Raw genomic sequence first — 18942 nt, 5'->3', positions numbered from 1 at the left:
TATGTGGTACTGAGGAATCCAACCCAGGGCCTCATGTATGCAAGGCAAGCACTCTATCACTGAGCCACCTTCTCAACCTTCTCAATTATCTTTTTTTTTTTAAAGGTGGGAGAGACAAAGTACTGGGACTTGAGCACAAGAGATTCAGGCTTGTTCACAGGTCGGTGCTCTACCACTTGAGCCATCCCTCCAGTCCATTCAAAGGTTATTTGTATGCCATCATCTTCACCTCAGATCAAAGAGTCTTATATCCATAGGTCCTGTGGTTGTGGTAATCTTCTGGAAAGATCACTCAGGGAGACGTCTGCTCAAAGCCAACTTCAATCGCTGAATTAAGGGACTTTAATAATGCAATTGCCCTATGTAGCAGAACCACTCCTTGCTCACTCCTCATATTTTACTCTGATCATAATGAGGGGTAATCGACGACTCTCAACCCTGGCTGGTCATTGGAATCATTTGGGAATCTCTTATGGATCTCTGGGCATTGCCTCAGCTATACTGAATTAAACTACCCAAGAGAGGACCAAATATACTTCACAGTTTAGTAAACAGTTTGGTTCACTGAAATAGAAGAGTTCACATTTTTCTTATGCATTTTTCTGATTAGTAAACAGTTTGGTTTACTGAAATAGAAGAGTTCACATTTTTCTGATGCATTTTTCTTATGTATCAGTCTCAGATTCATCTTTCCAGCACATATTTGTAAATTCCTACTAAGGGTTCTTGAAATTCTTTATAAGAAAAGTCCTTACAGAACCAAGAAAAAGCACAGTATCATAGAGGTCACAGTGTAGTAGATAATTCAGTTCATTTTATTAAAAAGCAGTTCAGGGGCTGGGAAGGTGGCTCAGTGGTAGAGCGCTTGCCTTGCATGCCTGAGGCCCTGGGTTTGATTCCTCAGCACCACATAAGCAAAAAGAAAAGAGCCGGAAGTGGCGCTGTGGCTCAAGTAGAGTGCTAGCCTTGAGCTGAAGAGCTGAGGGACAGTGCCCATGCCCAGAGTTCAGGCCCCACGACCGGACCCAAAAAAAAAAAAAAAAAAAAGGAGTTCAGTGCATCTTTCAAATGACATCCTCAGATTTCTCATTTCAACACATACATATAAGCTCCTAATGTGTACAGACTGTATCAGCACCTTGACCACATTCCTCCCCACATCCCTAGGAGCTGTCAGCCCCTCTCACCTGTATTCCATGTTGCTGGCATTCTTCCGGGTAGTCGTCAGCTCTACCCCATTCTTGGTCCAGTAGCTATAGGTAAGGGTGTGAGAGCTAGAGGTGAGGTTACACTGCAGGGTGATGGGAAAGTTGCTGTCTCGAATGGTGACCTCTTCACTGGTGACAATCCTGGGCTCTGTAAGGAGAGTGCACAATGACAGGGGCCAGAGCTTCCCACGTCTGCAGCCCTGGCCTCAGAGTTGGGGAGGGAGGGAGGGGGAGACTGGAAGAAGAGGGAGGGAAGACAGGACCACATGAGGACTTTCACTTTACCACTTTGGAAGAAGTCAGGAAAGGAAAAACAATGATTATAAGCAAATGACCACTAGCGCAGACACAGCCTGAAGACCAGGTGGCCTAGACGTGAAAAAATGGGAGTATTACAGGTGCTTATACTGGTAACAATCCACTTACGATGAAAATACCACCATTTTATGATATTTATGATATAGAACCACAACCAATTCAGCTTCTATTAGAAAATCAGGCTCCATCTTGAAGTTCTGAAGACAAAGGTAATGTAACTTAACTAATAAACTCCCTATGGAATTACTGGGCCTTAGAACAATGGGTGTAGTTTGAGATGACATATCCATTAAATCTACAGCAATCAGCCAGGGCCATTATTCATGCAGAAGTAACAGATCCTAAAAGCAAACTTCCCATTGGAAGTCTCTTAAGTTTTCTGAATTTTAAAGAGAGAAAATTCTTTAGGAAATTTATTACAAATTATTTGTAGTAATTATTTGGGTTTATCCGAAATTTATTCCAAAACAATCTTTTCAGAAAATATATTCCACTTAAGGACAATATAATTATGGGATCTTAGAATGTTATAGTTGTGATACTCTTAAGACTTTATGGGATTTCTCTTTTTAAGAGAAAGATGAAACAATTTCTACAGGCTGTAATTTGTTGTTATTGTTGCTGTTGTTGGTCATGGGGCTTGAACTCAGTCACTGTTCCTGAGCTCCTTTACTCAAGGCTAGCCCTCTACCACTGTGAGCCACAGTGTCACTTCTTGTTTTCTGGTGGTTAATTGGAGATAAGAGTCTCACAGACTTTCCTGCCCGGGCTGGCTTTGAACCGCGATCCTCAGATCTCAGCCTCCTGAGTAGCTAGGATTACAAGCATGAGCCATTGGTGCCCAGCTGTAATGACTATTAATGGCAAAATCAAAGCTAGAAACACAGCTGACTAAATTCTCTATCCCCTTCCCCCAAATATACCCCAGCTTTCCACACTAAGCGAAGCAAGGTATATGCTTAACTTTCTGGTTCTATCCTAGGGTTGAATAAACCTAGAATCACAATTTTAACTACAAATAATATCCTCTATCAGTCAAATGTTATTAACACATGAAGTAGAAAATTTTAAATCACACTGTATCATCCCTAGATTTGTCTTTAAAGCACTTTGAAATCTTCAGTGCTAACGTTTCTTGTTACTGGTCTTTTGTTGTCATGGTAACTTTTTCCCCAGATTTAGATCCTTTACTTTCAATCAAGCATTTTCAGGCATCCACAGTAAGAGGCACCTGCCCCACCCACCCACCCCCGCCTCACAAACCATGGCTGACTTCCCATTTCCCTATACCTGGCTACTTCCTGTCTGCACTTCCAAGCAGTGCCCCCCTCCATCACTTATTGCTGAAGGGTAGAACTGCCTCCCTGTCTTGTTTGTTGTTCAAGTGGAGGAAGCGGATGGAGAAGTCATGAGACACATGAAAATGTGAAGCTTTAAGGACCTCATAACCAATGTACTATTTCTAACTATAAAGTTAGTATCTGCATAGAAATGTATAGTAAAGGAAATCCTTACGCTTCCTCAATTACCAAACTGGCTCTAACTCATTTCCAGTTCTGGCAAAATGGTAATGGCCATCATCCATTCAGCACTGGTCCTTACTGGTAACATCAAACAGGGTCTCATGTACAGATAATGAAGGCATAGCAGCCACTAAGACAAAAGCAGATGCACGTGAACATGTTAGCGCAGTGGTGTCCCATGGTTTCAAGACACACTGGACAGAAGCCAAGTCCTTGGGCCTTAAGAAGTAGAGCAGAACAGCTGCAGCCCTGCAATGGAAGGCGCACACACACCATCAGCAGAAAGCATCACAATTCCAAGAAAAATCAAAACCAAGCAAAAAACATGAGAAAGATAGAACCAGTACTTCACAGAAGAGATTGAAAAAATATCAAGGCAACATTAAAGCCCAAAAACGCTTTTAGGTTTTCGCTGAATTTTTATTATCCAATTTCATGTTCTGTCCTCTTGGGACTCTCCTTCTGGTTCTTCCTCTCAGATTACATACACTGAGGAAGGGTGAACTCTGAGAGTGAGGCCAAGCGTTTCCAGATGTTTAAACACAAGGAGGCCAAAGTAAATGCTCCTCTTACCTGTGGCAGTGCAAATGACCATTGTAGCTCAGAGGGAGATTAAGAAGTTGAAGGAAGCAACCTGGAAGACTTTCTGCCAAGAACTCTTGGAAGGCAAAAAAGAAAGCACTTTTTCCCTTAACTGGTAAAGATCCAGGAAAGAGTCAACTGGGAGAAGTGGACAGTTTAAAACAGACTTAACTATGACTGCACCACAGGAGGGCTCTAGGGCGGGGCATTACCTCAGACATGGAAGTCAGTGTTGGACTGTGTTCCTAGGCCTCGGTGCCACATCAGTATACTGCACCGGGATGATGGTGGGCTTTTATTTCTATGGCTGAGTGCTGCCTAGTCAAAGTCCAAGAGAGATGAACATTCAGGAGAAGCTCACACATGGTTACCTGCTACCCACTATTTAGAAGCACTGGGTAGGAAACCCTCACCCCGGCCACCACCGTAGAGGATATGATGTTGGCCAGAGAAACACCAAAAGAGCTGGGCACATTTCTCTGCCTGCTTTACATTATTCAAAGAGCTTTAGGATAAGCATTGCCAAGAAGTCATTCTTAAGAGACTTCAACCTCCCCATCAGAAGCAATATATTTGGGGATACCTGAAATCCTAAAACAATACGACCTACAACAGTTGAATTCAGGGTGTTTAAAAAAAAAAAAGCAGCAGCAATATCCTGGCTGACTTGTGTTAGTTGACTGAGAGGGTGGATGGGGAGACTAGCTAGGATTTTATTCACTATATGCAAATACTCCTAACTTGTTTCTAATTAAACTGGGGGAAGGGATGTTATACTCTCAGAATCAATGGAAGCTAACCCTGTCTTTGTTAAAGATAAAGCCATTTTTTCCTAAACCCCAAATGTGGCCTTTCTAGATGAATCAGCTGTTGGAAAGAAAACTATCAAATGCCCAGTCCAGTCCATGCCAATAAACTTCTGAAGACCTCTGTGGCCATTTGGGTATTTCTGCTTTTATAAGGAAAGGTGCAAGGGGCAGGAGAAGGAGGCGTGCAAGGGGAAAATTTGTTAAAAAAAAAAAAAAAGAAAAGAAAAGAAAAAGAAAGAAAAGGAAAAATTGCTGGGTTAATGTTCCCCATTTTCACAGACAAGTTTTCTTTTCCTCTGTACAGAAGCAGGTTCTCTGGCTCAGCAGCACCCACTGCGGCAGCCACTCCTGTCCCTCCCTGAGCGCCCTCTTCCCCTCCCCCCAAGTTTTCTGTGTGGCTACAAAATACACTATTTTGCTATTTTCCATACAAGTATGTAGATTCAGGGCCTACGTATGACCTACTGTGTTACTACCAAATCCAACTTAAAAAAAAATAGTACTTTACTATTTTTATTCTCCCTTCAAACTAGTCAGTTCCTCAAGTTAGAATGGCTAGATGTCTTTCACTGATCCTTAGGTAACTGGAAAAAGCCAGGCTATCCTTCCATTAAACAGAGATTACCCCCTTAATCACAGCCAACTCTAATGAAGCCTGGAAGTCTTCCTGGCCAGGAGCTTTGGTTCTGTAATAGCTTCTTCCTCCTCCTTACTGTACAAGTGCTCTGCCACTTTCCACAAAGAGAAGTGGTCATCAAAGCTGCTCCATTCAGGCGTCTCACGTGTACCTGCTAAAATACATGAGGAGGAAGATTCTGACACAATAGCTCAACTCAGAAGAATACAGGTGGGTGTTTAGTTTCCCCTCTTTTCAAAACACAAAGCAAAAGCCAGTGTGAAATGGCTTCAAAACTATTTCTGAGCTTGCCATCCTTTGGGACAAGGAGTCTGAGCCCAGTCAGTCGTCAACATCAAACTGCCTATGAACAGAAGTCAAGATCTAGAGGGACCTCACCTAGCTCCTAACAGCCACACAGAGGGTCTCAGGCTCTTAATGGCCACACAGAGGAAATCTGAGGCTCCTAACGGCTATACAGAGAACATTAAGCTGCCACTTGCTTCTAAGGGAGGAGACAGAATGGGTAGGCGCAGAGAGGAGTGACTGCAGCACTGAGCACTGTCGCCAGAGAAGCTCATGCCACTGCTAAGGAAAGAAAAGAGCCACTACAGAAACACCAAGCTTACATGCCACCCAGCAGTCAAAACACATCACCACACTGTACCCAGGGCAACATTCCCATCACAGAACAGGACACCAAGTCACAGGAAGGGAAGGGACCAGGCAGACACAAACTTAAAACCATAGAGGTGAAGGCAGCTGCTCAGAGAGCTCCAAACAGATGAACAGAAGAAATAAAAAGTAGTTAGATTGGGGAGATAAACAAAAATAGAAAGGCACCAGAGAAGAAATCAGCAAAAGAATAGCAGGAAACCCACTACACAATTCAAGAGGAGGAAGAAAATTTCCACACCCCTCACATCTGACTGCCTGGTTTTGTGTGAAATGAGCCTTCCCAGCGTTCCCTCCCCACTTCTCCTCAATGCAGATGATTTTGGACAGTCACGGATTTCCTCAAGTTCTCTGTTCCTGAGGAGAAAGACACAAAGAAGGGTTGGGGATAAGGGAGGCAGAGAAGAAAATAAAGTTGCCACAGATGTTTTCATACACTACAACCAGAAGGGTCGTGGGGTTTGAAAAAACAAGACAAAGGGTGGGGTGAGCGATCATACTGGGAAGAGGGAAAGGAAGCAGGGGAGGGGGTCATTGGGCCACCTCTAATGACTACAGTACTACTACTGTAGGGTGCTGGACTCACTCTGAAGGACGCTTATGGTGGCCTGGGCTCGAATCCATGTTATGGAGGGGTTTTGCCTCAAGTCATTCCTCTTGGGGTCGTTGCTGGCCCTGCACTCGTAAGTCCCAGAGTCCTCCAAGGTGAGCCGGGTCACTCTCAGCACACTCACGCCGTTTGACCCGTAGGCGGTGTTTACGGTGACACGGCGCTTCCGAGCACCGTCCCACAGCTGTCTGAAAGACTCTGCCCGGTTGACTTCTGCGTACCACCACTGGATCTCTGGTGTGGGGCTCCCGACCACGTCACAGTACAGCTCAAAGGCGTCCCCCGTGAGCTTAGTTTCTGACATGGGCGACTTGACAAACCCAGCTAGAGGGAGGGGGAGCAGGAATGCAGTGACAGGCCAACCAGAAAAAAAAAGAATCAACAGGTGTTAATAGTGATTTAAAGAAAAGAAAAGAAAAATAAGCAAATGAGTTGCAAAGAACAAAAAAGGATTCATTTCAAAACTATAGAGAGACAGTAATAGCAATTCATACAAGCTTTTAGAAGAAGAACCGCCCTGGAAGCTTATGAAGCAAAGGCAGGCCAATTACAAGCTGGGCAGCCCAGGTGCTGGCCAGGCAGAAGCAAGCCCACTGGAAAGCATTTGAGCAATGGGCCCAGCTGGTAGGAAGGAGAAAGCCTCGGGTCTTAGGGAAAGAGCCTCTTTCCTTAGAGCACAAACCGTTACCTTTCAAACTCAGCCAAGTGATGAAAGATAACCGGAAGTGGCAGTAGGGTTTATATGCCAAGTCAGGGTTTCTTTTGGATGGGTTAGCATGATGTTACAGATGCAGTGTCTTCTGTGAGCCTCAACAAGAAGTATTAACTAATGTACTTGTTCTCTTTGAATTCACATTCCAAATTTCAGCTAAACGGTAGCACGTTTCTCACATGCAGGATTCTACCCTGAATTCAGACTAGACTTTCCCCATCTCCTAGTCATTCCTGGATCTACAGCAAACACAGGGCCCAGGTGTCTGTGATTAAGTAGCCTCCAGCTGAACATAGACCCTCAGGCACAAAACAGGACAGTCTACAATTTACACACAGTGAGGATTACTCTCAGTGCCAGCTTAAGAGCTGAACCAGTAGTAAAAAAAACCCAACACTGCCAATGAGCAGAGCACTATGCCCTCCCGGTAGTTCCACACAACTAGAAAAATCTGAAAAACAGTCCTGAAAACCATCATGCTCCTGACAGGCTCTCTCTACATAAGTTAGTTGTCTGGCTTCTAGAATCTAGCTCAAAAGAATGAGAAATGTACAGATAAATTAAAACTAAATTCTAGGATTCAACCAACATTGTCAGATACTGCCCTAGAACTTTGAACTAACATTGTACCTTCTACTTTCATTAGACAAGGAGGTAATGGCAGAAAGAAAAATATAATCACCATCCAGACTTACTTTGAAAACTTAAGAGTAGGTCATAGGAAAAGAAATCACAGTGTAAGGATACTTTCTACACCCACTCACTTCACCCAAGTGAGGTTTAATATTTTTACCAATTCAGGCAATGTCCTACCATACAGGGCAAGAAGCTAAAGAGGGCATTCTGAGTGACTGGGTGACTTCCATTGGGAGGTATGGCTGGTGAGCAGCAGTATGAGCTCAGGATCTGCCAGTATTAGACCAAGAATACTCCAGAGGAGAAGAATAAAATGGAACTGTTTTCGTAGAGTCTTGAGGCCAAGGATGTATAACAAATTGGAGGTTAAGTGGAACTACTTCTGTTTATACCTACAGCAACACTTACATTTGGAGATTAACTGCACCTGAGCATTGATTTAGGAAAAAGTATATGAGGTACTATAACTCTAGAGGTCAAGACCCTCAAATTCATGCTCACCTTTCAGTTCCTGATTCTTTCAGAATCTGAAGAGTACAGACTAAATGTTCAGCCTTGTTCTAAACTACCTCTTCAGATCCAGAATTCATTCCCTGTAAGGAACTATTTTAACACAGGCCCCAAGCAACCAAACAAATGTCACTCTGACATACTGAAGTTTCAAGACTGCAGACCAGACCCACAGGTCTTGTGTGAAGACCTAAGCCATATTAAAAGTGGTATACCTCAGGAGCAATTTCTCAGTCTCACAAACTGCCACCTCTGCCTATCTTCAAAGACAATGCCAACAAATACCAAGGAAGAGTTTCATACATTTTACTATCAGTGCATCCTTTAGAGAAAACTGCATTATCAGTATATTCCTAGAATAAAAAATATTACTATTTTAATCATATTCTTGACCTTCAAGTGGAAATCACATATGAGCTTATTTTCACATTCTCTTGAACTTGGAGTTCAAGGGAATGTACTTTATTATGCGTGGACTAGTTTGTATTTCTACTTTCTCCTGAATTACACCTTCAAAGCAAGTTTAGACTTGTTGGACCATACTCACATGAATTTGCAAAAACACCCAGACGCAATCCCCAGTATAACCCCAAATATGAAAACCATGCAATTCAAAAGTAGCTGAGAGCTGGGCACCAATGGGTCATGCCTATAATCTTAGCTACTTAGGAGGCTGAAATCTGAGGATCCCGGTTCAAAGCCAGCCTGGGCAGGAAAGTCCGTGAGACTTTTATCTCTAATGAATCACCAGAAAACCCTAAGTGGTGCTTGTGGGGCTCAAATTTTTAGCACACTAACCTTGAGTGAAAAAGCTCAGGGACAGTGCCCAGGCACTAAATTCAAGCCCCACCCCACAACCTACAAAGAAAAAAAAAGGTAGCCAAGAAACCATCTCAATGTAATTTCCACCACAGAAAATCAAGCAAGTTACTCAGCTTGACCATGACACGCAGGCAACCTTCTCTCTGAGGAGGAAATGCTAATGAGTCAATTCAGTTTTCTATCTGTATTGAGGAAACTGGAACTGAATTGATAAATTACAAGATGCATGTGTAAACTTATTTGAAGATTTAAAAAATACCATAAAACGTTGACAATGGACAGACAGCTTTCTCTGAGTCCTCTTCAAAGGACATTATTATGACTACTTATTGGTAGACATTTTCTAGGAGTATGTTCAACATACTAAGCAATGTGCTTATAATAAGCACATATATACTATATATGTGCTCTCTAAAGATAGGTGCCATTATATAATATCCTCTTAAAGATGAGGGAACTTGAGGTCCAAAAATACTACCCAAAATCTAGATGTGTCCAAAGCTAAAGCATGGTATCTGCACTTTCCACAGTTGCAGTCAATATGTTTCCTAAGACTGGAAGAGCTTTTTTTTTTTTGGGGGGGGGGTCAGTCGTGGGGCTTGAACTCTGGGCCTGGGCGCTATCCCTCAGCTCTTCAGCTCTAGGCTAGGGCTCTACCTATTGAGCACAACACCACTTCCAGTTTTCTAGTGGTTAATTAAAGAGTCCCACAGACTTCTTGCCCGGGGTGGCTTTGAACTGTGATCCTCAGATCTCAGCCCCTTGAATAGCTAGGATTACAGGCATGAGCCAACGCCAGGCTGGAAGAGCTTTTGTTTTATCACTTTCTAAAGCAAATGGTAGGAGGAGCAAGGGTGAAGAGAAAACAGAGGGCTTTGAGGAGTGTCCCAGTTCTGACACACTGGGCTGTAAAGAGTAGCTGAGTTCTGACAACAATACTCTGCTCTTGAGAAGGCTGGCTGCAGAGGAAGGAAGGGAGGGAGGGAGGGAGGGAGGGAGGTGGGAGGGAGGGAGGGAAGGGAGGGAAGGGAAAGAGGGAGGGAGGAAGGAAAGGAAGGAAGTTCAAAGACATTAGATGTGTTTTCCTGGTGTTATAGTCAGAAGCCAAATTAATAAAAGGGTAGCACTTCAAAGTTTTATAGAGCTTGGTACAGTGCTCCCACATCTCACTTTACTTACAAAGTTCATAGAGGCAGATACAGACAAGGGTTTATGACTTGCCCAAGATCACCTAGGTTTCTGATTCTCAGCAACAGGACTATAATGTAAGTCTTTAGCTCTTAGTTTAGGTTTTTTTTCCCTCCAATAGATGTACTGTACTAAGGAATATCTTAAGAGGTGAATCCTTATCCATCCAAAAATCAGGGAAAGGAAAGAAGCTGGGGGGACTGGGGAGTGGCCTTCTTTAGACAGTTCTGTGAAATCACAGCCAGGAAAAGTTATTAGCAGCCATCTACTTCATTATCCATCCCACATTAGCTCCAATTCAGGAGAAAAACTAGCTCTCAGAAGCAGCAGGCAGTTGGTAGCTCAGAACTTGACTCACTTCATTATCAAGGGCTTTCAAACAGATCTGTGCTCTCAACACTGATACACCAAACTGCCTGCAGTTGGGAGGACAGCAAACCCATCTATCTCCAGGTCAAGGCTCACCTCATAGTTTCAAAAAGGCCTAAATTTTAAAATAACTCTCCCACCTTACCAAGCCCTCTTCCCAGTATCATCTCGATGTACTGCTTGAATATCTGGGCTCATATGTCAACAAGGCTTAAGTATGAATATTAATGAAATACAGGAGGGAGGACATGTGAAAGACCTGACCAATAATTTACATGGGACCTCATTTTATTCTGAAATTTAGCCTCTGACCTACTGCAGCCCTAAAGCCAGGAAATACTGCAGAAAGCTAAGTGCAAACAGTTCTTGGAAAACTGCAGATGGTGCTTGCCTAAGATAAGCCGAAGGTCGAATTGTCTGAGATTCCAGACAGCCCCACTTAGGAGTGGTGACCAATATCTAACCAGAAAGTCCTGCAGTTCTGCACATACTCCCTTGCACCACCCTTGTGACTTGAACCAATAATTTTAAAGCGCATCAACCCCTTGATCTGATCAATAACCCTTCTAGATTCCTTCCCGCCACTGGTCATGCAAATCATGTTTTAGAGATGTTTTATGATTTTCCCACAGTGTGTGTTGATTTGTCAAGGAATGATATGAGTGCAAAGCCCTAGCCTTCCCCAAAGAATGTATAAAACTGCTGCAAACCCTAGGCTTGGGGCCTCTCAGCATCACCAGTTGTTTGCTGTGTGCGCAGAGGACCAACCTAGCTCACAATAAATACCTCGCTGCTGATTACATCGATCATGGTCTCTGGTGGTCTTTTTGGGGTCCCGAACTCAACCAAGCCCTCTTCCCAGTATCAGCTCCATGCACTGCTTGAATATCTGGGCTCATATGTCAACAAGGCTTAAGCATGAATATTAATGAAATATGGGAGGAAGGACATGGAAGCTGGTGCTGGTGGGGGGGACGGCAAGCACAGCATTAAAAAGGAAGACAGCAAAATTAGTGAAAGTGATTGCTTTAACTGAAAATGGGGGGGGGGGGGCAGAGATGACAGCAGAACTAGCAGCTGGTGAAAAGGAGAGCTCTCCAGCAGGAAAAACTCGATGGGTATATATGGAGCAGAGTGAGAAGGGAACATGGAAAGAGCAAGTTGAGCCGAATCCCAAGAATAACTGCTTTTATGTGTGCCCTAAGGAAGAAAAAAAATAATAAACCTAGCCTAGTTCTATGCAGGAGTTCTCAATGGTCTCCAGGGTACCCATAGAATAGGTAACAAGACTTTTTCTCCACCATCTGCTGACTATGCCCCAGGCCAGGCTTTAAGTCTTGTCTACTTTCATCAGTTTAAGGAAAAAAAATGTTCCCTTCTTCCCTTCTATACCACTAATTTCCTGTGGGTGGCTCGTACTGATCTTTACTTCATGCCTCAGGAGAAAGAGGACAGCCAATCACACAAAAGCACCGCTTTCTCCTCCCTGAATGCCTCACTTAAACATGTGTGCAGCCGGGTGCTGGTGGCTCACGCCTGTCATCCTAGCTACTCAGGAGGCTGAGATCTGAGGATCGCGGTTCAAAGCCAGCCCGGGCAGGAGAGACTGTGAGACTCCTATCTCCAATAAATCACCAGAAAACCGGAAGTGGCGCTGTAGCTCAAGTGGTAGAGCGCTCGCCTTGAGTTGAAGAGCTGAGGGACAGCGCCCAGGCCCAGAGTTCAAGCCCCACGACTGACAAAAAAAAAAAAAAAAAAAAAAAAAAAAACGTGTGCATACGGGGCTGGGAAGGTGGCTCAGTGGTAGAGCGCTTGCTTTGCATGCCCGAGGCCCTGGGTTCGATTCCTCAGCACCACATAAGCAAAAAGAAAAAAGCCGGAAGTGGCACTGTGGCTCAGCCTTGAGCTGAAGAGCTGAGGGACAGCGCCCAGGCCCAGAGTTCAGGCCCCAGGACCGGATCCAAAAGAAAAAAAAAAAAAAAAAAACCATACATTCAAACCATCTACCTCAAAAAGAAAGACTGAGCAAGACCCACTAGTAGCTACACGTGGATGTATGGACTGTGTATTCTGAATCTGAATAATTGCTGTTAAGACTGGTGTTCATATACAGCCTGTCTATCTGCTATAAACAGAACATCTATCACTATTTCTTAAAGCCAAGGCAGGTCTCAAGTCCTTATGCTCTAGTTTCTTGTGTGCTACCCAGGATAAAACACAGGGCTAACACACACATAACCTCATTCTCTGAAGCAGGAAGAAGATATATATAGGTCTGATCTTAGGGACTAGCCTGATCCTCTAGCAATTACCAGACATTTTCCAAATTCAAACCTGCTCTTTCACAGCTACCTCAATTAGGCAGATAAGAAAAAAGTTTGGAAATTAACTTCTACCACAGCCCATTTTTCTGAAATCATGCCATCTGAAATAGATAAAGGTTTCTGAGCTGGGAGCCAGTGGCTCACGCCTATAATCCTAGCTACTCAGGAGGCTGAGATCTGAGGATCGCGGTTCAAAGCCAGCCGGGCAGGAGAGACCGTGAGACTCCTATCTCCAATAAACCACCAGAAAACCGGAAGTGGCACTGTAGCTCAAGTGGTAGAGCGCTCGCCTTGAGCTGAAGAGCTGAGGGACAGCGCCCAGGCCCAGAGTTCAAGCCCCACGACCGACAAAAAAAAAAAAAAAAAGCTAGCCCGGGCAGCAAAGTCCTTTTGAGACTCTTATCTCCAATAAAACCACTAGAAAACCAGAAGTGGTGCTGTGGCTCAAGAGTGCTTGCCTTGAGCTGAAGAGCTGTGGGATAGTGTCCAAGCCCAGAGTTCAACGAACCAAAAAGAAAAGGTTTCTGGTATATTAACTAGACTGCAGTTTTGAAGAAAAGGTAAGCCTATTTAATGATTAAAAGTGGTAAACTCTAAAATCAAATCTCCTGGGTTCATATGAGGCTGTCACAAATTTTTTTTCCCAAGTCCTAGCGCTTGAACTCAGGGTCTGGGCACTATCCCTGAGCCTTCCTCTTTGTACTCAAGGCAACCCTACCACTTGAGCCACAGTGCCACTTCCGGCTTTTTCTGAGTAGATTTTTGGAGGTAAGGTCTCATGAACTTTTCTGCCTGGGCTGGCTTCAAACTGCAATCCTCAGATCTCAGCCTCCTGAGCAGCTAGGATTACAGGCCTGAGCCACTAGTGCCTGGCCAGTGACTATTTGACCTTTGGCAAGTGACCTAACTTCTCTGATCTTCATCTTCCTTATCTGTAAAACAGGGCTAATAACAGTAGCTACCTTGTAGGTTACTATGAGGGTTACATAAAATGACATAGTTTAGCCGGGCGCTGGTGGCTCAAGCCTGTAATCCTAGCTACTCAGAAGGCTGAGATCTGAGGATCATGGTTCAAAGCCAGTCTGGGCAGGAAAGACCTTGAGACTGCTATCTCCAAAAAACCACTAGAAAACCGGAAGTGGCGCTGTGGCTCAAGTGGTAGAGCGCGTTCGCCTTGAGCTGAAGAGCTGAGGACAGTGCCCAGGTCCAGAGTTCAAGCCCCATGACCAACCAAAAAAAAAGACAGTTTAAACCAGGGTTTGGCATATCAGCAGAGCAGGTTACTTTCTGTTATGTCTCCACAGGAAAAATGCTAAACAGGGTTATTTGCAACAGATTTCAGCACTGCTCCCCAACAGGCTAAACTGAACTTTATGTCCAAAATGAACTAGAATCCTAAAATCCAACTCCTTCAAAGAACAAGAAATCAACCTTATCCTTTCAACTAAAATGGGAACCAAAAGAGAAATGTTAGTTGCAAAAAGCAATGAAAAAGAAGGTGCCAGTGGGTCATACCTATAATCCTAACTACTCAGGAGGTTGAGATCTGAGGATCACGGGTCAAGGCCAGCCCAAATAGGAAAACCTGTGAGACTCTTATTCTCCAATTAACCACTCAAAAACCAGAAGTGGAGCTGTATCTCAAAATGGCAGAGCACTAGTCTCTAGCAAAAGAGCTCCAGAGACAGTGCCCAGGCTCTGAGTTCAAGCCCCACCAAACAACACACACACACACACACACACACACACACACACACACTCACGCACGCACACACACACACACATGCACGCAAGCAATGAAAAATAAGGGCATTCTTCATTCCTTCCTATTGTTAGTACACACATATATACACATGCACTCCCTCAAAGACTTTGCAAATGTTTTAGAGTTACAAGCAATTGAGTCTGAAATGTTGTTACTGTGGAAATCCCAGTAAGAATGAAAAGAGGCAATATAAACTCTCCTTAAAAAGAATAGAAAGATGGCTGGGAAGTTGGCTCAGTGGTAGAGCGCTTGCCTTGCATGCCTGAGGCCCTGGGTTTGATTCCTTAGCACCATATAAGAAAAAAGAAAAAAAAAGCCGGAAGTGGCGCTGTGGCTCAAGTGGTAGAGTGCTAGCCTTAAGGTGAAGAGCTGAGGAACAGCACTCAGGCCAAGAGTTCAGGCCCCACAACCGGACCAAAAAAAAAAAAAAACAGAAAGACACTTGGTTAGGCCAAGCTGCAAATTCTTAAGTTTTAGACAAAATGATAGCTACAGGATTTTGCTTCAAGTTACAATAATTTCATTCTAAAAAAAAAAAAAGAGGTGCTTTTTGAGTCAGTATTTCCAAACTTTTTTTTTTTTGGCCGGTCATGGGGCCTGAACTCTGGGTCTGGGTGCTGTCCCTCAGCTCTTCAGCTCAAGGCTAGCGCTCTACCACTGGAGCCACAGCGCCACTTCTGGCTTTTTCTGTGTATGTGGTGCTGAGGAATCGAACCCAGGGCCTCATGCTTGCAAGGTATGCACTCTACCGCTGAGCTACCTTCCCAGCCCAGTATTTCCAAACTTAAGTTTCTTGCCTTTGAGCAGTTTCTTCAAATGTGAATGATACTGTGAAAATTGTGTAACATATACATGTTCATAGTCATACATACATATTACACACACATACATGTAAGGAAAGTTCACTAAACTGAACAGCTCTATGCAGGAAAAATGAGCTAAGCATATATAAATAAGACCAATCAATCTTCAGAAAGATTCAGCTTTGTTGTCAATTACCACTGACAAGCTAAGTGAGATAATCTTCCTAGACCCATGGGTCTAAAAAGTTAATGACAAAAAAAAGACATAAATTACTGAGGGAGAGCTCTGGTCTCTCATTTTAGAAAAATACAAGCATACAATTTAGGAGTGTTCATAAAATCCAGACCTTAAGATCTGATACCCTGGATCCAGAGTGTACCGCTGCTGCGTGAGTAGACACATAAGGACCTCTATAAAACTGAGGGCTCACCTTATAGGTAAATGAGTCAAGATTTATAGCATTTGGATTGAACTCTTCCTTTTCTTCAACCTCAGTTTCCTCATCTGAAAAAATGGGAACAACAATTCCTATCTTAACATTAAGATGAAGTTCACATCAATGGATACAAAAATAACCTTGTAACCTCTGAAGGCTACAATGTGATAACATAAAATGGCAAATTCATGAAAGCATTCTACTACTTTGCAACCTGAAGAATAAACTAATCCTGGGTATTTAGTTGAAATAGTTCAAAAGCAGCTGGAAAAAAATGGGAGACAGGGCTCGGAGACATATGGGTTGGGACGGGGTGGAGGGGGGAAATTAGACTTCTAAAAGGAAATTATGTAGTTTACAACTGTAAATCCTAGCTGCTCAATAGGCTGACATCAGAGGATCCCTATCCAAAGTTAGTCCAGGCAGAAAAGTCCATGAAATTCTTACCTCCAGTGAACCTGAAAAAAGCCAGAAATGGAGCTATGGCTCAAGTGGTAAAGCAGTACTGACAATCACACATCAGCACACACACACAGAAAACCACTGAGCTAAGAACTGCAACATATTTCAAATATAAAGTGACATTAAATAAGATAAAATTACTAGCAATTAAAAATATTTATAATAAATTCTGGCACACAAAAAAAACTAAAGGTCTTATAAACAAGTTTTCCACCCAAATGCCACTGGAAATTAAGATCACAGAACTATATTGGCATTTTCCACCTAATGAAGGTTTTCCCTGCTTGGAATGAGAGAGACTCCCTCAGAAGGCCACTTTCAATACCATGATTCCTTTCAGCAACAGCCAGTAACCACATGCATTCTAGTACCTCCATAGATTTACATAAATGAGAATAGTTCACTCTAATTACTATATCCAAAGATTGGAAATACAAAAATGTATTGTTTATGTATGTATAGTATCACAGCATAGTTACTGTTACTAAAAGCAAAAGCATCACCATAGGTAAATGGTATGTCTACACAGAACAAGCTTTCAAAGTATACACAACCAAGTGTTAATAAGGCTTATACCTAGGAAGTGTCAATCAGAGGGTGAAGGAACAAGTTCAGTAACTTTTCCCTTACAAAAAGTGCAACAGTTTCATGTCAAAATTTTGGCTAAGTTGGGAGCCAGTGGTTCACACCTAATAATCCTTGCTACTGAGGAGGCTGAGATATGAGGATCATGGTTCAAAGCCAGCCTAGGCAGAAAAGATCCATGAGATTCTGATCTCCAATGAACCAACAAGAAGCCAGAAGTAGAGCTGTAGCTTAAGTGGTAGAGTACTAGCCTTGAGCACAAAAACTCAAGGACAGCACCCAAGCCCTGAATTCAAACACTAGGACTGGCGTGCATGCATGTGTGTGTATACACACACAAAAATTGGCTAACCACCACCCAGTGCAAAAAGGGTTTATCCTTCTGTCTGCTGATGACATATCTTCTGTATTTAGCTGCATCACTCTGAAAATTCAACACAGTGAAATCTTAATGACATCCTTATGTATCTAGTTACCTCAAGTTCACTGGTGCATTGAGAGTTTAGCACTTGCTACTATTCTTGAGCTCTTTCACCAGCAAGCAGATAGTATTACAGACTGGTAAGGTGATGCTCTACTGAGACACCACGAAGAACTCTTTCCATTCTGGTCTTAAAGAGATGCAGAAATATACACAATTGTTACTGAAATGCAGGTGCCAAAAACATTTACTTCTGGTAGTTACTGAGCAATGTTATTCCTACAGTAAGAACTCTACTCTACAAAGGGTTTTTCCTCTGCCTTTTCATCCTCCAGCTGTAAGGCAGGGCAATCCCAGCACCACCCACCCGGTAACATTTCAAAGTTAGTGGGTAGAGCTCACTACCTGCCCCAGGGGTGGACAAAAGTTGTAAAATACATCAGTTCACAGCAATCAACATTCACTTCCAGCCGCCTGCCCAAATTCTTTGTATCGTCCTCAGCTCCGCCATGATTAATCCCCTTTGTGACTAGGCCTGGAAGACTGGATAAGCCGTTTCTGAGAAATATGGACATTGTGACTCTGTGGATTAAAGGATTAAATAAATTTGCTAAAATATTCTCCACCATAAAAGACAATCACTAGCCAGGCACTGGCAGCTCATGACTATAATCCTAGCTACTCATGAGGCTGAGATACAGGGACTGTGGTTCAAAGCCAGCCTGGGCAGGAAAGTCTGGGAGACACTATTCTCCAATTAAACACCAGAAAACTGGAAACAGAGCTGTGGTTCAAAGTGGTAGAGGGCTAGTCTTGAGCAAAATGGACTCAGGGACAGCATGGAGTTCAAGCCCCACAACCAACAAAAAAGAAAAGAAAAAAAAAATCACTAAACAGATACTAGGACATGTAAAAATACCCAGAATTTACAATCTGCTAATGTTCCTGTTCAAATGTGCATAACAATCTAAACTATTAAATTACAAGTATAATACAATAAGCCACCCTTCTATTTTTGTTTTGTAGGTAGTGGGGCCTGAACTCTGGGCCTGGGCACTGTCCCTTAGCTCTTCAGCTCAAGGTGAGCACTCTTTTTTTTGGGGGGGGGTCCGGTTGTGGGGCCTGAACTCTGGGCCTGGGCACTGTCCCTCAGCTCTTCAGCTCAAGGCTAGCACTCTACCATTTGAGCCACAACGCCACTTCCGGCTTTTTTCTTATGTGGTGCTGAGGAATCGAACCCAGGGCCTCAGGCATGCAAGGCAAGCACTCTACCACTGAGCCAACTTCCCAGCTCCAAGGTGAGCACTCTTACCACTTGAGCCACAGTGCCATTTCTGGCTTTTTCTGCTTATGTGGTGCTGAGGAATCGAACCAGGACCTCATGCAGGCAAGGCAAGCACTTTACCACTGAGCCACCTTCCCAGCCCCCCCAGATAAAAGATTTTTAAATGCCAAATGTTTATCTACAAAAAACTGAAGATAATGGATAGTAGAAAATCAAGTAAGTATGGGAAACAATAAAATTAAAATAGGAAAAAAGTATAAAAATATATCACAAGTGATGGCC

At 43.3% G+C, this 18942-nt stretch overlaps 1 protein-coding gene across 2 annotated transcripts in view; it reads right to left on the bottom strand.

The window, feature by feature from the left end:
- Nptn (neuroplastin) overlaps nucleotides 1–18942 on the bottom strand; it is a 59727-nt gene that overhangs the window by 22844 nt on the left and 17941 nt on the right. For both annotated transcript variants that reach the window (XR_011376527.1, XM_070042922.1), the window contains exons 2-3: nucleotides 6318–6665; nucleotides 1188–1356 (exon numbers count right to left, since the gene is read on the bottom strand). Coding sequence is in view for 1 of the 2 variants with exons in the window: in XM_070042922.1 (XP_069899023.1) it covers nucleotides 1188–1356; nucleotides 6318–6665 (517 nt within the window). In the remaining variant the exon portion in view is untranslated. The remainder of the gene's footprint in view (nucleotides 1–1187; nucleotides 1357–6317; nucleotides 6666–18942) is intronic.

The sequence above is a fragment of the Dipodomys merriami genome, unplaced genomic scaffold, assembly GCF_024711535.1.
Source record: "Dipodomys merriami isolate MVZ:Mamm:240054 unplaced genomic scaffold, mDipMer1.0.p SCAF_33, whole genome shotgun sequence".
In the NCBI taxonomy this organism is placed as follows: Eukaryota; Metazoa; Chordata; class Mammalia; order Rodentia; family Heteromyidae; genus Dipodomys; species Dipodomys merriami.
This window is presented reverse-complemented; position numbering and strand designations above follow the sequence as displayed.